This window comes from Acytostelium subglobosum (genome assembly GCF_000787575.1).
Source record: "Acytostelium subglobosum LB1 DNA, scaffold: scaffold4, whole genome shotgun sequence".
NCBI lineage: Eukaryota > Evosea > Eumycetozoa > Acytosteliales > Acytosteliaceae > Acytostelium > Acytostelium subglobosum.
The window spans coordinates 281,513-303,456 of NW_012236528.1; the positions used below are offsets into that span (position 1 = coordinate 281,513).

The 21,944-nt window shown below is 43.2% G+C and overlaps 9 protein-coding genes across 9 annotated transcripts; 6 read left to right on the forward strand and 3 right to left on the reverse strand.

Moving 5' to 3' along the window:
- Positions 1 to 1,583: 1,583 nt before the first annotated feature.
- On the forward strand, positions 1,584 to 3,460 carry SAMD00019534_022730 (hypothetical protein; the record flags this gene model as incomplete). Its single annotated transcript, XM_012901571.1, has 2 exons — positions 1,584 to 2,524; positions 2,602 to 3,460. 2 exons carry the CDS (start codon positions 1,584 to 1,586, stop codon positions 3,458 to 3,460), a joined length of 1,800 nt encoding a protein of 599 aa, XP_012757025.1.
- Positions 3,461 to 3,960: 500 nt separating this feature from the next.
- Positions 3,961 to 5,323, forward strand: SAMD00019534_022740 (hypothetical protein; the record flags this gene model as incomplete). The annotated part of the gene is made up of 6 exons (XM_012901572.1): positions 3,961 to 4,118; positions 4,216 to 4,332; positions 4,428 to 4,598; positions 4,695 to 4,779; positions 4,859 to 5,050; positions 5,150 to 5,323. The coding sequence occupies 6 exons, from the start codon at positions 3,961 to 3,963 to the stop codon at positions 5,321 to 5,323; spliced, it is 897 nt and encodes a 298-aa protein (XP_012757026.1).
- A 420-nt stretch (positions 5,324 to 5,743) lies between these two features.
- On the forward strand, positions 5,744 to 7,269 carry SAMD00019534_022750 (hypothetical protein; the record flags this gene model as incomplete). Its single annotated transcript, XM_012901573.1, has 2 exons — positions 5,744 to 7,164; positions 7,248 to 7,269. The coding sequence occupies 2 exons, from the start codon at positions 5,744 to 5,746 to the stop codon at positions 7,267 to 7,269; spliced, it is 1,443 nt and encodes a 480-aa protein (XP_012757027.1).
- Positions 7,270 to 7,849: 580 nt separating this feature from the next.
- On the forward strand, positions 7,850 to 9,464 carry SAMD00019534_022760 (hypothetical protein; the record flags this gene model as incomplete). The annotated part of the gene is made up of 2 exons (XM_012901574.1): positions 7,850 to 8,003; positions 8,071 to 9,464. The coding sequence occupies 2 exons, from the start codon at positions 7,850 to 7,852 to the stop codon at positions 9,462 to 9,464; spliced, it is 1,548 nt and encodes a 515-aa protein (XP_012757028.1).
- Positions 9,465 to 11,034: 1,570 nt separating this feature from the next.
- On the forward strand, positions 11,035 to 11,480 carry SAMD00019534_022770 (hypothetical protein; the record flags this gene model as incomplete). Its single annotated transcript, XM_012901575.1, has 2 exons — positions 11,035 to 11,103; positions 11,193 to 11,480. 2 exons carry the CDS (start codon positions 11,035 to 11,037, stop codon positions 11,478 to 11,480), a joined length of 357 nt encoding a protein of 118 aa, XP_012757029.1.
- A 626-nt stretch (positions 11,481 to 12,106) lies between these two features.
- On the forward strand, positions 12,107 to 13,323 carry SAMD00019534_022780 (hypothetical protein; the record flags this gene model as incomplete). The annotated part of the gene is made up of 3 exons (XM_012901576.1): positions 12,107 to 12,555; positions 12,628 to 12,692; positions 12,920 to 13,323. 3 exons carry the CDS (start codon positions 12,107 to 12,109, stop codon positions 13,321 to 13,323), a joined length of 918 nt encoding a protein of 305 aa, XP_012757030.1.
- Positions 13,324 to 13,361: 38 nt separating this feature from the next.
- On the reverse strand, positions 13,362 to 15,931 carry SAMD00019534_022790 (hypothetical protein; the record flags this gene model as incomplete). Its single annotated transcript, XM_012901577.1, has 6 exons — positions 13,362 to 14,313; positions 14,395 to 14,603; positions 14,658 to 14,757; positions 14,832 to 14,974; positions 15,047 to 15,771; positions 15,856 to 15,931. The coding sequence occupies 6 exons, from the start codon at positions 15,929 to 15,931 to the stop codon at positions 13,362 to 13,364; spliced, it is 2,205 nt and encodes a 734-aa protein (XP_012757031.1).
- Positions 15,932 to 17,337: 1,406 nt separating this feature from the next.
- On the reverse strand, positions 17,338 to 19,922 carry SAMD00019534_022800 (hypothetical protein; the record flags this gene model as incomplete). Its single annotated transcript, XM_012901578.1, has 4 exons — positions 17,338 to 18,166; positions 18,239 to 18,777; positions 18,854 to 18,988; positions 19,083 to 19,922. The coding sequence occupies 4 exons, from the start codon at positions 19,920 to 19,922 to the stop codon at positions 17,338 to 17,340; spliced, it is 2,343 nt and encodes a 780-aa protein (XP_012757032.1).
- Positions 19,923 to 20,426: 504 nt separating this feature from the next.
- SAMD00019534_022810 (hypothetical protein) lies at positions 20,427 to 20,879 on the reverse strand (the record flags this gene model as incomplete). The annotated part of the gene is made up of 1 exon (XM_012901579.1): positions 20,427 to 20,879. One exon carries the CDS (start codon positions 20,877 to 20,879, stop codon positions 20,427 to 20,429), a length of 453 nt encoding a protein of 150 aa, XP_012757033.1.
- Positions 20,880 to 21,944: the final 1,065 nt, after the last annotated feature.

The window sequence follows — 21,944 nt, forward strand, 5'->3', positions numbered from 1 at the left end:
AATGATCAAAAAAGGAGATAGATACTATCAATGAATTTGGGGGGGACCTCAACTTGTGAGTGTGTGGGGTCGGTGGAGATACATACACACAAACAAACATACATACACACACACAAACAAACAACAATGTATCTATCTGTCTTTTTTATTTTTATTTGTTTTTTTGGAATGAAGAAGAAACCGTCTTTGCCCATACACACACACATACATACATTACAACAACCAATCCAATAGAGAGAGAGAGTGGAGAGACTGAGTACAACAACAAACAAACCAAACAACACAAACACAAAAGGGTCCAGACTCCTTTTGCATCGTGTCACTCACTCCACCTCTATATCTGTTATTTATTTGATTGATTAATTATCTCTTGTTGCCCTCACGTTCGACACGATCATCCAAACACACGTACACACACATAGTAGTTTAGTTATTCGTTCTCTGTTCAAATAGTCAATATATTTATTTATATCTAAGAAACTATTAATATATTATATAATATAAATAAGTATCTAAATATCAAATTTAATCAATCAATCAATCACATTAGCAGCCATTTAGCATTTGCAAAAGGAAGGTGGACTTTTTAATCTAAAGGTAATCAATCAATTCATTCACATTCACATTCACATTCATTCATTCATTCACGTTCATCTTCACACTCAGTATACTACTATCGATATCAAAGACAATTCAACTTTATCAACAACATAGACACATCATCACCAACATAGTTATGAAGCAGTTAGTATCTGTAACAAATTTAGTTTGCAATTATGTCGTAGAAGTGGTGGTGGCCTTCCAAAATGAGAGTGGATGATCAAGGCTCAGATGAAGAGCAACACACACACCACAACAACCCCACACCTTAAGTTGATCGGAGCATTGGGCTGATCACCCCTTCAAACATATCTGCTCTTTACCACCCACATTAATACCATCCATTATATATTTATATATCTTTTATAACCCAAACTATGTATTTATTTGTTTGTTAAAGAAGAAGAATATTACCCACACTGATATTTATTTATGTACACACACAAGTCTTGTTATAATTACAACAACACACACACACTCATTCAAACACATAATTACATTCACACACACACACACACATTCAAACACATAATACATTCATACACAATATATACTTATAAGTATACATACATATATAACCAAAGTATACATGTAAGTGTGGACTTATTTGAGACCTTGTGTCATACTCGTACAACGACGAATAGACTCGGTCTACACGCTTCATACACATAAACATATACACACACACACTTGTACATACATATACATATAATGACTACATATATTAGTAATAATAATTCATTATATCCATAATTGATGTACATTCTTTGTTTGAGGCGAGGATTGAGACATTGACAGAGAGATGGGATATTGAATGGAATGAATGGAATGAATGAATTACTTACACAATAACCTCCTCCAACCACTGGCCCAATAGCACTCTTCAACAACAGATACTATAACATTCATATTCATATTCACTCATTCAACATTTATATAGTACTATATATTCTTCTTCCAACAACAATAACATATTCTGAACAATGGAACAAGAAGTAAACTTCCAATCGACACGTACCAGCAATAGCGGCAGCAGTGGCAGCAGCAATAATAGTGGAGGAGGAGGAGGCGGCGGATCGAATATGATGTTCGCTCCACAGCGACAAACAAACATATTCGACTCTAAATATCATAGTGGCGACCGCGACCACGAGCGTGAGCGCGACTCTTCTCCAAGTCCACGCCCATATACATCGCCACATCGATCCCCAACCGATGACCACTCGAGCAGTGACCACGATATGTCCTCTCGAAGGGACCGAAGAGAGTACAGTGCTGGTTCGAGCTCCAACAATGGTCCAGCTACAGTGGTCCACTCGGCGCCATCCAAGCACCCAACTACCACAATGTCACTGAATGGCTCGTACTCCTCGCCTTCTGTCTCCTCCACAACCACCCCCTCCACAATGTCTCCAATGCATACCAGTCTGCTGTTAAATCCAGACATCAAGAAGGAGGACGACTATAGACTGAGGGCGCCAGATGTCGACTTTAAAGGCCATCAAGACGACCAGCATCGTAGACGTGATAGGGAGAGAGAGAGGGAGAGAGATGGCAGCGGCAGCAGGGGCGGAGAGAGAGACAGCTACAGATCTGAGCGTCGCGACAAGGATAGAGAGTCCCGAGGCAGAGAGCGCGAGCGACAAGACGATCGCCAAGATGATAGACGACGCATGTCCTCGGTACTCTCTGCAAAGTCTGAAGTGCATTCGCCATCCATCATGCCTGGCTCACTGTCGCCATCGCTCTTCAGGCAGGAGAAGAAGTCTGACAGTGTTCCACTCTTGTCGCCATTGAAGCTAAAGGAAAACTCGAGCGAGAGTGAAAAGATAGAGGCACTGACCAAGCATTACAACCAAAAGTTAGAGGCCATGCAGAACGTCATTGCCAAGAAGGATGTACTTCTGACGAAATATAGAAAGACGTATGTACCGGCACACCTTCAGATGGAACCATTCCAACATTCATACTTACATCTTACATCATATCACATCAATTTAGTTTACTCAAACTGTTTGAGGACAAGGGAAATGCTGAGGAAAGTGAGGGCGACAATAGGTCGGCCATTTCAAGGTCCCCGTCTAGGTCACCTTCATCGTCTCCATCACGCTCCTCCTCTGAGTCCAGATACTCAGACTCTGACATGTCCGATAGGGAACAACGTCCACGCAAGAAGAGCTTACCTGGCGCCATCATGAGCATGGGCATGTCTGGTGACCAGAAGGCAATCTCCCAGAACCAGCTGTTGTCACAACAGCAACAGCAGTTCATCTTTAGGGATGAGTCGGTCAATGAGCTCAAGAGGAAAGGCGGAGATGACACCAAGTCTGGCGGCGAGGGCGCACCAATCAAGAAGAGAAAGACCGGCTCCAGGAGGAACACCCTGTGGTCGGTGGAAGACGACGAGACCTTTGCCAAGGCCTACAACAAGCATGGAAAGAGCTGGAAGACAATTCACAGTCTGCTGCCTGGCAAGACTCGCGAGCAGGTCCAGAGTCACGGCCAGTACTTGATCCGTATCGGCAAGCTGGCCGACCTCCACAAGGACGGTCGACGAACCAGACACCAGAAGAGCAGCAGCGGAGCCAACTCTCAGCAGTCGGGCAGCAATGGCCATCATCACAGCCACAGCAGTAGCACTGGCCACCACAGCAGTAGCAGTGGCGGCGGTGGTGGCAGTGGTCTGGGTATTGGCAGCAGTGGAGGCAACTACTATCCCAATGGTGGCAGTTCCATTCACCAAAGCTCACAAGCACATTATGGTGGCACCAACTACTTTGACCAGCCCTACGATTCACCCTCTTCAGACTCTCAAAGAGACGACTATGATGAAGACAACGATGTCAACATTGGCAATTAAATAATATATAGTCTGTATACCAATCAAAGATGACATCTTGTCATGACATGTCTTGTGTTGGGGCACATGTGTCATTCATTCATTCATTCAATCTTGTTGTTGACAGGGGCATGTCATTGACATGTGATGACAACAGCAACAACTCCAACGGACATCCGACAAAACCAACATCAATATTGGCTTCATCCTATGACCCAAAACCCAAGTGTCGGGACTGCCAAAAAGACCACAATCATATTTTTTTCGATTTTATTTAAACTTCCAAGGAAGAATCTGATTAGATACCCCCTCACCCCCACAATGAATGAGAAGCCAAAAACTTGTGGAAGGATTGTTCTTTGACACCAACAAGACCAAATCCAAAAACTACATCTGTGTGTGAAAGGAAGCATCTATCCTGCATGCAGGGCATGGCGTACCATTGCTTGTTATTGACTCAACAGAGTTCATTCATTACTTTATACCTTTTAGTACAATACAATTAATAACATACAACAACAATGAGAATCGCCACTCTGTTCGTCGTGTTGGTTGCATGCGTGTCAATGACCGCTGCCTACAACTCATGTGTTAACCGTCTGCCATACGAGCAGCGTAACACCCACGTCTCCTCCCCACTCCCAGTCGACTACGTCACCGACGTTCCAGCTTCATGGGAGTATGTATCATTCAACTTATTCATTCAATCGATCAATCAATCAATCACATGATACTAACTATCATCTACCTTCCTCACTTGTCACAACACATTTTAGCTGGAGAAACGTGTCCAACCCCAACGCCCCAGCCTGGGAGACACCAAGATCATTCGTTGCCATCACCAGAAACCAGCATCTTCCACAGTACTGTGGCTCCTGCTGGGCCTTCGCCACGTAAGTACAATCATTCATTCATTCATTCTTTCAATCAATCAATCAAAGTCGAGCGACTGATAGGCTAACATCATGACCCACAACAACAACAACAGCACCTCTGCCCTCTCCGACAGAATCAAGATTGCCAAGAACGCCGTCTTCCCAGAGATTGACCTTGCTCCACAAGTCCTCTTGAACTGCATGGGTTCCGACAACTCCTGTGATGGTGGTGACCCCACCCAGGCCTACGAGTACATGCTCAACAAGGGTATTACCGACGAGACGTATGTTATCACATCATATTCAAACACCAACCAACCAACCCAATGGTACAAAGGATCATCATTGATTAACTGACATGTCGCGATATATCAATATAGCTGCGCTCCATACGAGGCCATCGACTTGGAATGCACTGCTGAGAACATCTGCAAGAACTGTGCCTACGATCTTAGCTCCCCAACTGTAAGCTCAAGTCATCAGGATGACAGATTGATTGAATGAATATGCTAACACGACATATTGTACGATGTATATACTTTAGGCTCTCTGCACTGCCCAGCAAAACTACACCACCTACTTCGTTGAGGAGCACGGTCTGGTCAACGGTACTGAGGCTATGATGGCCGAGATCTACGCCAGAGGTCCAATTGCCTGTGGTATCTCTGTCACTGATGCCTTCGAGGCTTACACCTCAGGTGTCTTCACCAACGCTGCTGGTGCTGGTGAGATCAACGTATGTATACCCGACCCGACTCATTCACTCGATCAATCAATCAATCAATCAACGAATCAAACATTAACATTGATTATCCACTTCACACTACACTTATAGCACGAGATCTCCATCGTTGGATGGGGCACTGAGAATGGCGTCGACTACTGGATTGGTCGTAACTCCTGGGGCACCTACTGGGGTGAGTTGGGCTGGTTCAAGATCCAAAGAGGAGTCAACCTCATCAGCGTCGAGTCTGACTGTGACTGGGCCGTCCCCAAGCAAGTCTGGTAAGGACCTGGCTGGCTGGATGACTAGTCTCCACCATGGACATGCTCGAGTTCACATACCAAGTGTGTGTGCACACATGACCAACCAATAAACCATGCCATCATTCAATCATTCACCCACTTCCAGAGTGACATTGGAATATAATAGTTATATTCATATTCTTTCTCTGATGAGGCAACACTACAGGTACAACCCCTACTTGGAAATCAAAATATTTATTGTGGGGCCGAATGAAGAAGTCAACTTGTTTGTCAAGACTTTAGAGTTAGGTATTGGTCCTAGCTTTTTGATAATATGGATAATACTGTTACACAACCATTAATGTATTGTGACACTCACAATTTGAGAACCAAGTGTATTTGCTTGGATTGTAGCCAGTTGGTATGTCATATATGTTTGGCACTCAATCACAATGGTCATAAGATGGACAATCTGGCTAGTATCAAACATTGTTTGGCTCAGATCAATGCTAATGCCAGTAGCAAGGACAAGGACAAGGATTATAAAGCATTGTGGTGCACATCGAGGTTGAGCAAGCTGTGGAGTACACTACAACTATGTGCCAAGTCCTATCAATCTCTGCAACAGACCCAACAATCGGTCACTGAACACTTTGAACAACTGATCAAGGTGATCATCGCTCAGGAGCACAAAGTCAAGACACCGATCAATGTCCAAATGTCACTCATTCAATCAACAATCAACGACATCATCAATGAGATCAAGGATATCAATCATATCATCAACATTGATCATCTTGATGACAAGAACAACAAGGACAGTCATAGTGGAGATGATGATGATGACGATGAACGCACTTCCAAAGTGATCGAATCAATCAAGTCATGTGAATCAATTGATCAGTTTATCAAGATCAAGTTGTGTCAACCATCATCATATAGCGACAATCCTATTGACAATGCTGATGATGGTAAACACACTCAAGCTCATGATCATGAGCTGTTGTCAATGATCAGGAATCATTCCCAACACACTCATCAAGTACCATATGACAATACGTATTCTTTAAAAGATGTCAGTGTTAAGATTGATGATGTCAAGCTAAAGAGAATCAAGAGACAGATTGAATCATGCTTCAAACTCATCACACCACCTCCATCTTCAGTAGTCACACCGAAATCCAAATCCACATCCACCTCGTACAACAATGTTGGTCACATCATGATGTTGGGATGTTTGTACGATGAATGCCACCTTCTCTCGTTGGAAACATCCGATTGGACTAAAATCAGTTCCCCAACAGGAGAACCTTTGGAAGGAATTACAACATCGATGGTGTACGCCCGCGGCAGTGTCTATTTGTTTGGTGGCGACACCTCACCAACCACATACTACCAGCTCTCACTGGAAGACAAGCAATGGGATGCCGATGAAATCGTTGGCGTTGGGCAGTGTAGATACACGTCGGCTTGCTTTGATGGCCGCAGTAAAATCTACCTCGTCGGTGGATATGTCGAGGGAGAGTGTTTGCGTCGAGTGGACAGCTTCGACCTGGAAAGGAAAGAGTTCGATTGTGTTGGAGAGCTATCATACGGTGTGGCTCATCCCATTACATTCTACCACAACGACAACATCTACATTGTCTGCGGTGATTGTTCCGATGACATCCATGGAATATACACTTTTAATGTCATTACTAAGAGGACTTCCGTTGTCCACTACCTCAGGGAGTTTTCCCTTAACCAACATGACAAGTGTTGTTTCGATGGCGTGGACAACATCTTCATCCACACCAACCGATCATTCATTCGATACACACTGTCCACCAATCAAATGTCCAAGCTAGCGATGTTGAAGAATAAGCAGGTTATCTTACGCATGGAGTATGTTCATAGTATTGTCGATGGTGACAGTGGCATCATCCTCATCTCTGGCAAAGGACAAAACAATCGATACTCAATCAAAGACGACCAATGGACCATTCTTGATGATGAAGACCCTGTTCTAGATCGTCAATGGGATGCATCGTGTATCATCCATGATTTGATTGATTGAGCACACAAAGACACAACCAGACAAACGATTATTTTCAAAGAGACAATTAGAAAGAGAATAATAATAATAATGAATAATAATAATATTTCATTGTCATCATCTGGGGCAACAACAAGACCTATGGACTGTGATCAATGATAATGACCGCTGGGTGATCGTAGCAGGGATGCTGCATGCTTCATCAATCAATAATTGATTGATTGTTTGACAAATGATGGAAGGAGTCATTGAATAAAGATTAATTAATGTGATGGTAGTTGGAACTATTCCAAGTCATCCACCCACCCAATGCCCATGACCTGGCACACTTTTTCTTTTTTGATCATCACCAAAACAAGATATACTGATACAGATAATCAAAACAGATAGAAGATGATGGAGTCCTTACAATATACACTTCTCAAACATATAGTTTCGTACTTACCAGGTACAATTGATCGTGTGATGTTATCACTGGTGTGCAAACGATTGTTTGAACAACGTAACAAGTACCTACACTTTGATACTGATTCAATGCCACCTTACTCCCGATTCAATCCGCTCAACAGTCGATTGGGATCATACCGTGCCATCATGCAAGACACCATGTCCAACAAGCGACTAAGTGTATACGTATGCTCATCACGATTCTTCAATCCATACTACTACGATCGATCATTCCACTATGGTACGTGAGTGATCACTGGAACTATATCGATCACACATGATCACTCACTCAAACTTACTTACTTTAGACAAGACTAGGGAGACTTGGGAGATACTGATGGCGAAGCTAAAGAGCGTGCCATTGATTGGTACACTAATGTTTGATGACTCTGATGATGCATCGTTCAATGAGTCATTCTGGAGCAGCGCAAAGGATTACTTGAACGAGATAATAGAGCGTGATGGGACTCGAGTATACTATGAACAAAAGCAATCTGGAACATTCAAGCATATCCCACTGCAACACATTCCCCTGGTATCACTTACTCTCAGACTTGACACTTGGCCTACATTTAATGATCAAACACGATTGTTCCCAGACACGCTCACCAGTCTGACCATCAGTGGCGCATTCAATGACAGTGCATTGATTGGTTCATTGCCCGCGGGACTGACATCGCTCATTTTAAGTGATTGCTTCTACTGGAACCATCCCATTGAGCCTGGTACACTGCCATCAAGCCTTCGCAAACTAGTTCTGAACAACAGCTTCAATCAACCGATCAGAGAACACACATTCCCATCGACACTGGAGGAGTTAACATTCGGCAGGCAATTCAATCAGACATTGGAGGGAAGGCTGCCACACTCACTGGCCTTTCTCTTTTTGGAGTCGTCAGCTTTTGATCAACCCAAGTTGCCCGCAGCCTACAACCTCTCGATCTCCCTGGGCGCCAGCTTCAAACAGGTGATCGAGAGTCAACACCTTTCATCATTGTCACTCTCAGATATGACCGAACCTAAGTTCAACAACAACATTCCATTCGCCAATCTCCAAAACTTGTCGTTGAATGGCATCAATATCGAGGTGATGTCGAGCATCACATCATCCATGTTCCCAATGTTAGAGTGTTTTACTGTTAAAATACGTACAGCCAATCAGACAGAGGTTGATCTTGAGCTGGCGGCACTGCCATCGACACTGAAGAGACTGTCGATTGACTCGCCAAACCCGATCGTGTCTTTCCCCACTGGACTCACACATCTCTCGATCTACATCAGCAAGCAACCTGGCCTTACGAACTTCAAGTTATTCAAAGGATTACTTCCAACATCATTGTGCGATCTTAAACTGATCAACTACAACCATGCACTCAATGTTGGTGACCTACCACTGTCTATCACATCATTGCTCATCCGCGATCAGCCAACACAGCCAGACTTTGACCATACAGTGTTGCCACAATCAGTTACCAGCCTCAGTTTCCATGTAGACAATTGGGATGCCAAGGTTAAGGAGGCACTGCCAATGATCATCCAGCGCCTGCCAGTCTCCATTACCAAGTTGATTGTAATGTTTGGCACAACATTCGCCATTAGACGTATCTCGGAAACTGTATTCTTCTGTTCGGAAAATATGGAGGAGTGTTGCTTTGTCAACACTGGATCATTAGACAAGGTCATTGGATACTGTATTCGTTAACGAATATCAATTATGTGTTATATAAACATTTACTTCCAAATCAGGAAATAATCAATCGCTTCCAAATCGGGTAATCATCCAATCACTTCCAAATTTGGCCATCAAGAGTTTATTGAGAGTGTAAGGATGTTTCGATCTCTATCATATCACTGAAGGTTCAGTATCAAGGCACATCCTGCCATATGAAATCCTTCAGCATGCTAAGTAGTGATCTTCCCTTTGTCGTTTCTGATCCAGAAGTAGTGGAAGTAGTAGTAGTAGTAGAAGTCTTGTGAATTGGATGACTCTTGATCATATTAGATTGTATGAAGTATATACGCTTGGACTCCAGTGATGGTGAAACAAAGATGAATAGTCCAATACCATTGTCTAACCATCTGAGCATGGCTCTTAAGCTGGGATCAGTCGTGTTGAACAAGTGTACATAGGTGATAGCATTGGGTATGAAGTGGATAACTGTTCTGAATATGCCAAGGTAGTCTGAGGGGGTGTACTTGGCCATGCGATAATCTGCCAATTCCTCATCCGGTGCGATGATCACTGATGACAAAGGCGTCAGTTGAACTAGTTCAGACGTCACGCCTATCCTACCAGTCAGACGAGACTCTATCATTTGATTGAGGCAAAGTGTGTCCAGAGAGGGTGGTGCTCGCGCCAAGTGTTTGGCCAGAGATAGGTTGACAATAGTTAGACAGCGCAGTTTGGGAGGGAGTACTAGGCGTTTGATTGAATTGCCAAAGGCATGCCCCAGGGTGATCTCGGTTAGGGAGTCTGGCAGGGTGGGGAGTGTGTGCATATTAAGGCTCGACCTTGTCATGATCTCCATTCGAGTCAAAGTTGATGGTGCATTGATCAATGGATAGTTGTAATTGCACCTTAGAAAGGTAAGTGAGGGTGGTAGTGCGCCAGGGATGATACCATTTATGAAGTGTGCATGAAAGAACAGTGACCTTATGTTTAAAGGTATCATTCCAGGTGTGATTACATCTTTGAATGGACTTGCAATAAATAAACCAGTAACTTTTGAAGTAGTATTAATGTTAAGATCACTGACATTAAATGATTGCTCCCATAACATATTAGAGAATAATGGTGTGTATCTATAATGAGCATCATCATTATCACTATCAATCAATGTCATCATTGTTAGTGAGTTAGAGTGTTGTTGTTGTTGTTGAGAGTTCTTCTTCTTCATGTTGATCATGACATTAAACATCCTTTTACATGATAGGCCGAAGCAAATGATTTCCAAGTCATTAGCCAGCTCAATGAATATAGCTCGCAACAAGTAATCAGACAATGTATCCATCTTATCACTTTGATTATTTGTTTGAGAAGTGAATGAAATGAATGAAATGCTGAAGATTACACACTTTTGAACTTAGTTGTAATCACATACTTATAATAATAAAAACAGATACAAGTCAAGTCAAGTTGAGTAAAGTCAATGGAGAAGTTCAAACCTATAAGGAGAAGCTTTGAATATCAAGGAAGAACAGTATATGAATGGGATCAAACATTAGAGGATGTTAACATCTATGTAAAGGCACCTGAAGGTGTAACAGCCAAGATGATCGCATGTCAAATACAACCAAACAAACTATCACTTGGTCTACGAGGCAATCCTCCATTCATCGATGTATGTATTATCATTGATTCATTCATTCATTCAATCATCGTCTCATTCACTCATTCACTGACAATGACTCATTCATTCAAACATTACAGGAAGAGTTCTATAGTACTATAAAGCAAAAGGATAGCTTTTGGACAATGGAGGATGGTGAGATACATATTACACTTCAAAAGATGAATAAGGCAGAGACTTGGATGGCAGCATTGAAGGGTCATCAAAGTCAACAACCAAATGATGCAATCGTCACTGAAGAGGTGAAGAAGAAGATGATGCTCGAGCGATTCCAAGAGGAGAATCCTGGCTTTGACTTCTCCTCTGCAGAGTTCAATGGCCAGTCACCCGATCCCAGGACATTCATGAAGGATAACAGACAGTTCTAGATTGATTGATTTCCACTTGATGGTTGTATATGCATGCACGATTTCCTACTTGCTGTATCACTGGCTCCGAGGCCTCGGGAGCGAGTCCTGGTTGAATGTGCGACCATGAAAGTATCTCCAACATCAAGAGACCTGACCAGTCAGGACGTGCCCTGGACACAAGAACACCTTGGTGTTCAGCCAATCAGATCAGTCTTGCATTCGCAAGCAAGTGGTGCACATATGAAGATGCGGGAATCTTGAAAAGAATCAATCAAATGCGCTCTGACCCTTTTTGATCAGAAGGGTCCCGCTCTCATTCCATTATTCTTTGGTCAATCAAATAGATATTTACTCGTCCGTCACATCATGAAGTTATTATTATTCGTTCTACTGCTACTACTCCAGTACTCATCAGTATTCATCATTGCTCAACAAACACCTAAAACTGATACTACAACAACAACAACAACAACAACGACAACAACAATAATACTTTATGTTGATCAAACATCAACAAATAATTCGGCAATATGTGGATTATCATCGGATGTTAACCAAGCATGTCCAAAATCACCGCAACATTAACAAGTTATTATTCATTGTTACCAACTAATAATAATGGATCATATGAGTTGATCATTTACATGGCCAGTGGTACATACCCATGCACTTTTGACAACTCTTCCCAATTATACAGCAATTATAATCTTATCCTTGATGGAATTAATGTGACGATTGGACCAGCACCAGATGCCAAGGGCGATGTCCTAATTGACATTGGCGAAGAACTCGGTCAATTCATCTACATCCCCGACTACTTTGAGATTACCTACTCACCTCCCACCAGAGTGATCGTCAACAACCTCATCTTGGCCAATGGTTTCGGCTCTGTCTTGTATTCTGGTTCCAACAATGCCATTATTGTGATGAACAATGTCACCGTCACCAACTTTACGATGAACCTTATCTCACTATTTCAGGTTGACGACAGTATTGGCAGAGGTCTTTCCTCACTGGTGTTGAATGGATGTTTGATCACCAACTCCACATACAGCCCACAACGTGCATTGCCCAACATCTTTGGTGTATTACAGTATGGATTGGTTATCAATCAGAGTACATTCATCAACAATGTTGTACCCAAAATGATCGATATCTATAATAGCTCATACGCCATTACTGAAACAACCATCACGTCAAACACATGGACTGAATGGATGTTTGATCAGAGTATGTATGAAGGAGATGGAGTATTCATCATTGACAAATGCAATATATCAAACAAAAAGAATATATATCTTCATCTATTCCGTTGGTGGAGAGATGTCAATCACAGACTCGGTGTTTGATGGAAATACTCAATTGTGTGGACTATTCTTCACTCAAATGACTCATACATCAATACAACGAACCAACTTTACCAACAACAACATAACAAATGGATTCCTTTTAAWTAGGCGGTGGAGTCGATGCTACTGACCAACTGAACGTGGCATTTACCAACTGCTCATTCTCCAACAACTTTTACAACAATTCCTTCATACTTGGCACTGATAACACCAACTTGACACTGACCAATGTGAACTTTGGTGATGGTGGTGGACCAACTTCCAACAGCTTCATCCAATGCACTGATGGAGATGTAACCCTGGACAATGTCTCTGGAGGAGGCCGGTTCAGTCTCCTCGATTGTGCCATCCATGGAAACAACTATCAAGTCTGTAAACCATCGTTGAGTAAAGGTGCAATCATTGGAATAGTGGTTGGAAGTGTGACCGGTGCAGTCGCCATCATAATTATTATCGTTGTGGTCGTCAAGAAGGTAAGGTCAAAGAATGGATCGTATCAAACAATCAATTAGGATGAATAAAGGATGGTTGTGGATGATGGACTGTCATATTATTCATTGATTTGAAGACTGTCGTTGAGATAGATTGGCAGCTGTGGTTCGTAAAATTCTCTCTCTTGTTGATGTTGCTGCTGATGTTGCTGTTGTTGATGCATTCGACCAGGTGGTCGTAGATATTGATGATGGCTCAATGAAGATGAGGACGCCAGTGTATCATCGTACGATGATGAGTGATGGTGGACATCAACGTCAACCTCCTCATCGAGATCATCCGACAAGGTATCACTCTCAAGATGGTGTTGCTGCTGGAGATGATCAACGACGCTATCAATAAAAGCTCCATCGTCAAGCTGTTCGATGGAATCGGCAGAGATGTGCTGTTGCTGCTGATTGTAAAAGATCGCAGTTTGGTCAGAGTAGCGCATGGGAGGGGGTGGCTTGTACGGCGTCGAGTGGAATGGTTCGATGCCGTGTCCAGCCACGTCCAGATCGTGGTTGCGATAGAATATCGGTTCAGACTGATTCAACTTGTTGGGTGACTGATGATAGAATGACCTTGGTGTTTCCACGGGCATAGCGGGTGGCTTGCCAACAACCCCGCTGCCACTGCCGCCCATGGTCATGACGCCGCTTGACGACGACGATGTCGACGACTTCTTCCTGTCCTTGAGTGGATATGTGAATGGAAGCTTCTGTTTGAACGTTTGATCGACAGAGTGCAGAGGGGAGTGCGCATTGTGGTGTCCGCCACTGGTGACGGGTGGGTCGGTGATCAACTGGATCGACTTGGTCACCTGGAAGTCCACGGCCGTCGACTTGAGGGGATTGCCCCACAGTTGGACGCGAGTGAGCAATGGATATGACGTGTGATAGAGATTGGATATGTTCTGGAGATTCGATATATCATTGTTATACAGGGACAGCTCCATCAGAGACTGGAAGCAGCCATTGATTGGGAAGATTCGGTCCCAGTTATTGTTACTCAAATTGAGTAATCTTAAACTATGTTTGATTGATTGATTGATGGGGCAGGAGGGAGTTGGTGAGCATATAAGGTTGATGGATGGGCTTGATGATGCTTACCTGGGGATGGTAGACAGACTCTCCATGGTGTTCTTTTGTGACAGCTGGTTGTTGTCGAGTGAGAGTGTTTTGAGACAGGAGAATGAGGACATTGCCTGAGGCAATGTTTCGATGTTGTTGAATGAGAGGTCGAGACAGACCAACTTTGGTATGTTCATCAGATGCTCAATGTGATTGGAGTCGATATTATTGTGTGAAAGATCAAGTTTCTGTTTGAACATCCAAGTTAGTGATTGTAATGGTTCCATTGTCATCGGACTTACCGTCAAGTTTGTGAATCCATCATGATGTTGGAGATGTTGTATATTGTTATGTGATAAATACAACTCGACAAGGTTTGGAAATATGGAGAATGGATTGAAGCTATGTTGGGGCAATGATTGGTCAGTGATTGGAAGCTGGATGTACGTTGGCAACATGGTAGTTGTCCTACTTACTGTACAATATTATTGTATTTAAGGTCGAGATAGTTCAACTTCTTGAACAGTTCAAAGCCGTCGTTGTTGACACTGTGTATATGTTGGTTTGGGAGCTGGAGTGCCAGTACTGAGCCAGGGTCCACAGCCTTGGACCTGTCAATCTGTTGGTTGTTCATCACCACATGTTAGTCACGTGAAACATGCCCAAGTCCATCCCATCCAAGGATACTTACGATTAACTTGAAGTCCAGTTGTCGGTGAGGCGTGGCATGTTGTTGTTGCACATCACGGCTTGAGGAGTAGGGTCCAGGGAAGGATGGCGCCCTCTTGATTGGTGGCTGAGCATTGATATGTTGTTGTTGTTGTTGTTGTTGGGGTGCGTAGTTATGGAACGAGGAGAAGGTCTGTGAGTGCTTCAGCTTGGATGATGAGGACGAGGAGGACATTGGTGTTGACCTGCGCGATGAGGATGTCGTCGTTGATGATCCTGGCGTAGGATATGAAGGTGTACGAGGCTGTTGTTGTTGCTGTTGTTGTTGTTGCTGTTGTGGTGAGTACTGAGGCTTGAATGTGTTGTAGATTGATGGAGGCATGGTCGTTGGAGACGTGGACGTGCTTGAAGGTGATGCGCTCAAAGGAGACATTGACTGTCCATGATATTGTTGTTGTTGTTGTTGTTGTTGTTGTTGATGGAGTTGATGTTGATGTTGATGTTGATACTCTTGGTAATACTGTTGTTGTTGTTGTTGTTGATGTTGTTGAAGTTGAAGTTGATGTTGATACTCTTGTTGAGACATTGGTCTATGTTGTTGACGTGAAGTGCGAACAGTTGGTGATTGAGCTCCTGGGTTAATCATTGGCATCGCTTGTCTTTGACGGTGATTGATGTAGTCATCATAGTCATCTGAGTAAGTCAGCGAGTCCTCATAGACATTGTTAAGCATTCGATCAAACAACACTGGTGTATAGTTGGTAGGTCAGTAAGTCAGTCCAATCAGTCCATCAATCAATCAAATGATCTGATTGGAATAGAACAACATACCTAAGTTATTGCTGTACTTGACGTTTTGGTGCATTGGTTGAGATGAAGGTGAAGTGGATGGAGAGTTCTGTTTCATCTTGTTTGTCGTTGTTGTGTTTGGCGATTGAATTGACTCAAACGCGCAAAGATTGATGTTGAAGAGAGTTGAGTTGATGAGTTGATTGATGATGAGTAAGTAAGTAAGTAAAGTAAGTAATAAGGTTATTACTACTATTACTACTACTTGGAGATGATAAGGATACCTATCCCTTCAATGTTCAATGATCATCAATGTTCCACAACGACTAATCAATCAATCTAATCAATCAATCGAATCAAACAATCAATCAATATCAATACCAAAGATAAAAAGCAGCAGCGATGTACTGGGTCATTCAAAGGTATTCTATATCTATGATGCTATGCAATGCAATGTACAACAGCAGGATGCCGGGATGGCTGGCTGGCTAGCTGGCTGGATGGCAAGCAGGCAGACAGGGACACACAACACACACGCTCCGAGGTGAAGGGTAATCAAACAACAGTGTGTTTGTTGTTGAGTAAGTGAACTGAACTGAAGTGAAGTGAACGAATGACTGGGTTGTTGATGTTTTGCAAAGTGAAGGTGATGTTGTTGTTGTTGTCGTTGTGTTAGGTTGATTGAGTGACGGGTGATCAATCGATCAGATAGATGTATGTGTATTGATGTTTGGTTTGACAATTGTTGTTTGTTTTGTTGGATGGATGAATGGATGAATTGATGAATGGATGGATGGTTGTAGGTTTTAGATATATAGGTTGGTTGTTGTTGTTGTTGTTGATGTTGTTGATGCAAGGTGTAGGGTGGTTTGGTTGGTGAATGTAGTGTATGTTTATATGTATGTGTAGATGTATGTGTAGGTTGATGTTGATAATGAATGTTCCACACACTCTGGCAAGCACGTGCCTGCCCTCATTGACTAATTCTCGGACCACCTACTCCTCCTCTTGGACCAACCATTGGAACTTACAATGACCTGTTGTTGTTGATGTTTTTGATCAAAACTGGAAAGGCCTCCAGGATGCGCTAATCACGCCCAGACCCACCACCCACGACATCATTCCAATCCATCACCACAACTCGTCTTCACACAGATGCATCAGATATTCACAAGTGTGTTTGTGTGTGATAAGTTGGTTATCTCTTTGCAAGTCGACTTAGTGGAGGCTTCCTCATTGGTGTGAGTGAGTGAGTAAATGACTTGCCAATTCACTTGGGGTGATTGATGATATGAGCATCGTATGATGTGTGGCGACCTATTAATACAAACATGCAAGGCTAAGGACAAGTTTGAATCCACTTCCATTCCCAGGTCCCACAACCAAGCGATCAATCTTTGATTGTTTGTTTGGTTGTTTGTTGTTGACATCTGTTTCAGGGAATGGGCAACAAACAAGTACGTACCCTTGCCCTCACTCATCCTATCCTCTCCAAAGGTTTATTACTTCTGTGCACACGTACAATCAGGATTGATGTTTGTTGTTGTTGCTACTACTGCTGCTGGTCGATTTCTCAACTGATCGAATGATGAATGCCAACTCGAATGCGAGCGACTCAATGTAGGGCTGACGGAACTTGGAGCCAAAGTGTCCGTGATCACTCACTCTTAGCAATAGTGCATTGTCCTCGCGTTTTTGATTGGTACCAATGCCAGACTCGGACTTTGATCCTTTGCTGATGGCATCCCTCAGCTTGGCCACCCACTTGAGCGGCATCCAATAGGGCACGCGAATGTCCTCCAGTGACGCCGTCACCAGTAGCGAGGGCAGGGGTGGGTAGGCGCGCTTCGAGTCGTGCCTCTGCGTCAGCACGCTCGGTATTATCCTGTAGGGGTCGTACGATGAGATGTAATCAAACATCTCTTGGCTGCTGGACGGGTTGCCCCACTCGCCAAACTCGTGGATGGTCAGCGGTAGGCTCTCGTCCGACATGGCCGAGATGATGTCCACAAAGGGCACCTTGGCAACGATCGCGCTAAAGTAGTGCGGGTAGTGAAGTGCCATGTTGCCCATGATCACGCCGGCTGCACTCGATCCACGCGCCACCAGGTGCGCGGGGCTGGTGTAGCCCTGCTGGAACAGATACTCGACGCAGTCGACAAAGTCGTTCATCGTGTTCTTCTTATTCAGTCGTCTTCCATTGTCGTACCAGCTTCGTCCAAGCTCGCCTCCACCTCTTGTATGCGCGTAAGCAATCACCCATCCTCTCTTCAAAAGTGATTGATCGTCAGACTCATATCCTGTCTCCATTACTGAGCCATACGCACCATATCCTTTGATCAATGTCTGGTTCCTTTTGATTGATTGAATGATTGATTAGTATGTGTAAGGTCTCGTGCCATGCTCCACCATCACAATAACATACTTGGAGTTGAGTTGAATGTCCTTTCTGTAGACCAGGGACATTGGTATCTTGATGTCCGTGTCGTGCTTGGACTGGACAAACACCTTCTTGGTTTGGTACTCGTTGGGGTCGAGGGTGAGCGCACCCTTGACTGTGGAGGGCTCATACTTGGTGATGCTGTAGTCATACAGGTCGATGTCATAGTCCAGTTGAGGAATGAACGGCGTGGTGCAGGTGACCCTGACCCTCCTCTTTGTCTTGCCTTGATTGACACCAAGTGCGATGGAGGACACTTCAGGGAAGTTGACCTCGTGCGACATTGCCGGGTCGAACTGATTTGTTGATTCATTCTTGGATATAATCCTTATCCTTGGTGATGAGTTGTACAGCTCGCACAATATCAATTTATCTTGAAAGACGTCCACGTCTCTAATACTCAAGTTGGCTTCAGTGGGAATCAATTGTTTCAATTGTCCAATGCTAGCATCCTCGATTGAGTTTGGCGCGGTGAATATAGCCAAGTCATTCTTATCAATGTTGGCAAACACAATGAATTGACCCTAATGATTGATTGATTGATCGAATGAGTGAGTGCCCAGTATATCTGATTGAGTGATTGATTGAGCTTGGACATACATTGCAGTGATCGACGTAATACTCCAGGTTGTCCATCCTACTCAGTGTTAGTTTGGGCTTGCTGTTTGGCTCTTCCAGGTTGATGTAGTATACAGCTGATGAACTCTTGCTGTTGGAACAGAAGAATAGGTATTTCTAGAAAGAGTGATGGTCATTGTTAGCCACATGCCACTTGTTGGAATGATTCCTTCCCATTGATTGATTGAATGATCGAATGATCTGAACATACTCCATCCTTTGATTTTGAGATATCGATAAAGTATTGATCGTCTGGCTCCTCGAATATGAGTTGATCGGGCTCATTACTTCCAATGACTCTTCGGTAGAGTCGATGTGGTCGCCTCAGTTCATTGGGAATAGTATAGTAGAGATCATTGTTTGATCCCCATTCAATGCCAATAACATCTTCAATGTGATCCAAGAGGTGTGTTTGATACTTGAGATCGTCTGGTGACGTTGATTGTCCAACACGCAGTACGAATGCATGATACTGCTCCTTTCCAACATCGGCCACAAATGAGTATGTATTGTTGTCCTCTGCAAACTTGAATGCCATGATGTCGTTGCGTGTGAGATAGTGGCCGCCAAGCTCGCCCTTTACAAACAGGGTCTGAACACTGCCGCCCATTCCAGTGCGATCGTTGGTGCGCTGGCGATAGTAAGTGCCCTCGTTGTTCTCCTTGTATTGAAAGCCGTCAATGTCCTCCTCGAAGCTGACGCCCGTGTTGACGACGTTGGTCTGTTCGTTCTCTTTGTACAATGTGTTGGCCAGGCGCTGGAAGTCCGGGTCAATGTCGGTGACCTGCTGGCAGTATGCATTCTCCAAGTCCATGGCATCCATCACCTCTTGTTCGGCTGTATCATTATGATCCATCACTCTCATCCAAGCATAGTTGTCTGTCCACTCGTTGCCCAGGGTGTCCTTGAACAATGAAGGTCGCTTCAAATGAACTGGAGGTGTTGGGGGCGGTGACTTGAGCAGACCAAAAGGCAAGCTGAATGATATATAATGTCTTCTTTGATAACCAATGTTGTTGTTGTTGTGTTGGGTAGTTGGTAGTTGCGCCATATGTCTTGTCAAGTATGATTCGATTGAGAGTGGAGCATGTCTTTGTCCTTGATTCGTCGGTATATTGTTCAGCTTCATTGATGTCGCTGGTGTGTAAGTATGTCGATTGATAATATATGATGTTGATGATGTTGTTGATGTTGTTATGATGCCACGCTTGGCAGCAACATTAGACAACAACATCAATCTTTCCAATGACATTGACATCATGTTGTTGTATATGTATGTTTATGTTTATGTATCTGTATGTATATATGGTCATTGCAGTGAGATGAACAAATGAATGTCAAACAAAAGCTGCGTCGTCATTATGACTTCATCTTTGAGTTGTTAACAAAACAGATATTTATTCTATTATAAGTTGTTATACTATGAATGAATGAATGAATGTATGTATGATTGTTATGTTGTCGATATAGTTAAAAATGAAAGAATGAGGATATGTACACTGTTGTTGAGCCATTGGATCTGGCTTCAGAGTGAGAGGGCAGAGCAAGAGGCACCTTACTTGATCATGATCTTCTGTGGCTTCTGCTTGGACTCACACTTTGGAATGCAGATGTCTAGGACACCGTTCTCAAACTTGGCCTGGATGTCCTTGGTGTTGCAGTTCTCGGGAACAGTGAAGGTCCTCTGGAACTTGCCGTACGACCTCTCAATGCGGTGGAACTTCTCATTCTCCTCCTTGCTCTCCTGGACGCGCTCACCCGAGATGGTCAACTTGCCCTCGGACACATCGAGTTGGATCTGGTCCTTGTTCAAGCCGGGCAACTCACAGTGGATGATCATTGAATTGGCCGTCTCCTTAACATCGACACATGGCTTCCACAGGGCTGAGGTGGCACCGGATCGTACCGAAGGGAAGTCCAAGTCTGCCTCCCAGAATGACACAGGGTCCCACAAGTCATTCCATCTTCTCAAGTCTCCCATACGGTTGTTGTATTGTTGGAGTGACATTCTTTGTTATTATTATTGTTTGATTGATTGATTGTTGTAGATTGTTGATGATGTATATGAATTAATAGTTGTTTAGATTATTACTTTCAAATGAACATGAGGAGCAATGTCAATGTTGGACAAGTATTTAAATGTTTGGGATGAAGCTGGAATGAGCCATGTGTTGTTGCTCCGCCACAAGAGTCCATCCATTCAAACTATAAATGGACAAAAACAATTCCTTTTATATATCTGTTGATCAAAAATGTCAATGAATGTGTGTGAGGTTCCCTTTACCTTTTTTTAGTAATTTCCTAATTAGGTCAATATTCCAATGAAATTTCATTTAGACTCTAAATTGAATGAAACACAAACCCAGGTCTGGTATCCGATTGGATTGACTTCAAATTGTGAAGTGAGTGAGTGAGTGAATGAATGAGAGAGCCAGTTGGATTGGGTCAGTGAGTGAGGTGAGTTGTGTGGCTAACTCTACTACTCATTTTGATAAATGTGATCTTGAGACAGATAATTATAATCAATGGATACAGATAATTAATACAATGGAAAGAACAATTATATATCAGTTCGGATATTCCATCAAAATGGACAAACTTGGACATGATGGATAAAGATTCATTAAATATTTCAAAAAGTTTAAGAAGTTGGCGCCTTTATTTAAAGTTTTGAGATTGTCGACATCATCACACTCTTATGTGACACACAGTTTTTTTTTTCCAATGAGGTATTTTGGGCTTCATTCATTCATCATCACCACCAATAACCGTTTGTTGTTGTTTGACGAAGTGTGTGTATGTGTTGGTGTGAGGAGAGTGGTGGTTTGAGCAGGTTCAGATTAGAGGGCGGGCAGGGCTTGGGCATGGTCTTGCACACTGCAGGGTAGGGATGGTATGGTAATGATTGTATTAACAACATTGGACCACCATTCACTTTATTCGCTCGAACATATATATATATACATACACACACACATATATATATAATCATCAGATATATACCATACCAACAAGGAAGGTCTTGACGTTCATTGCAATCAACGTCGCCGCCTAAATATACTACCAATATATA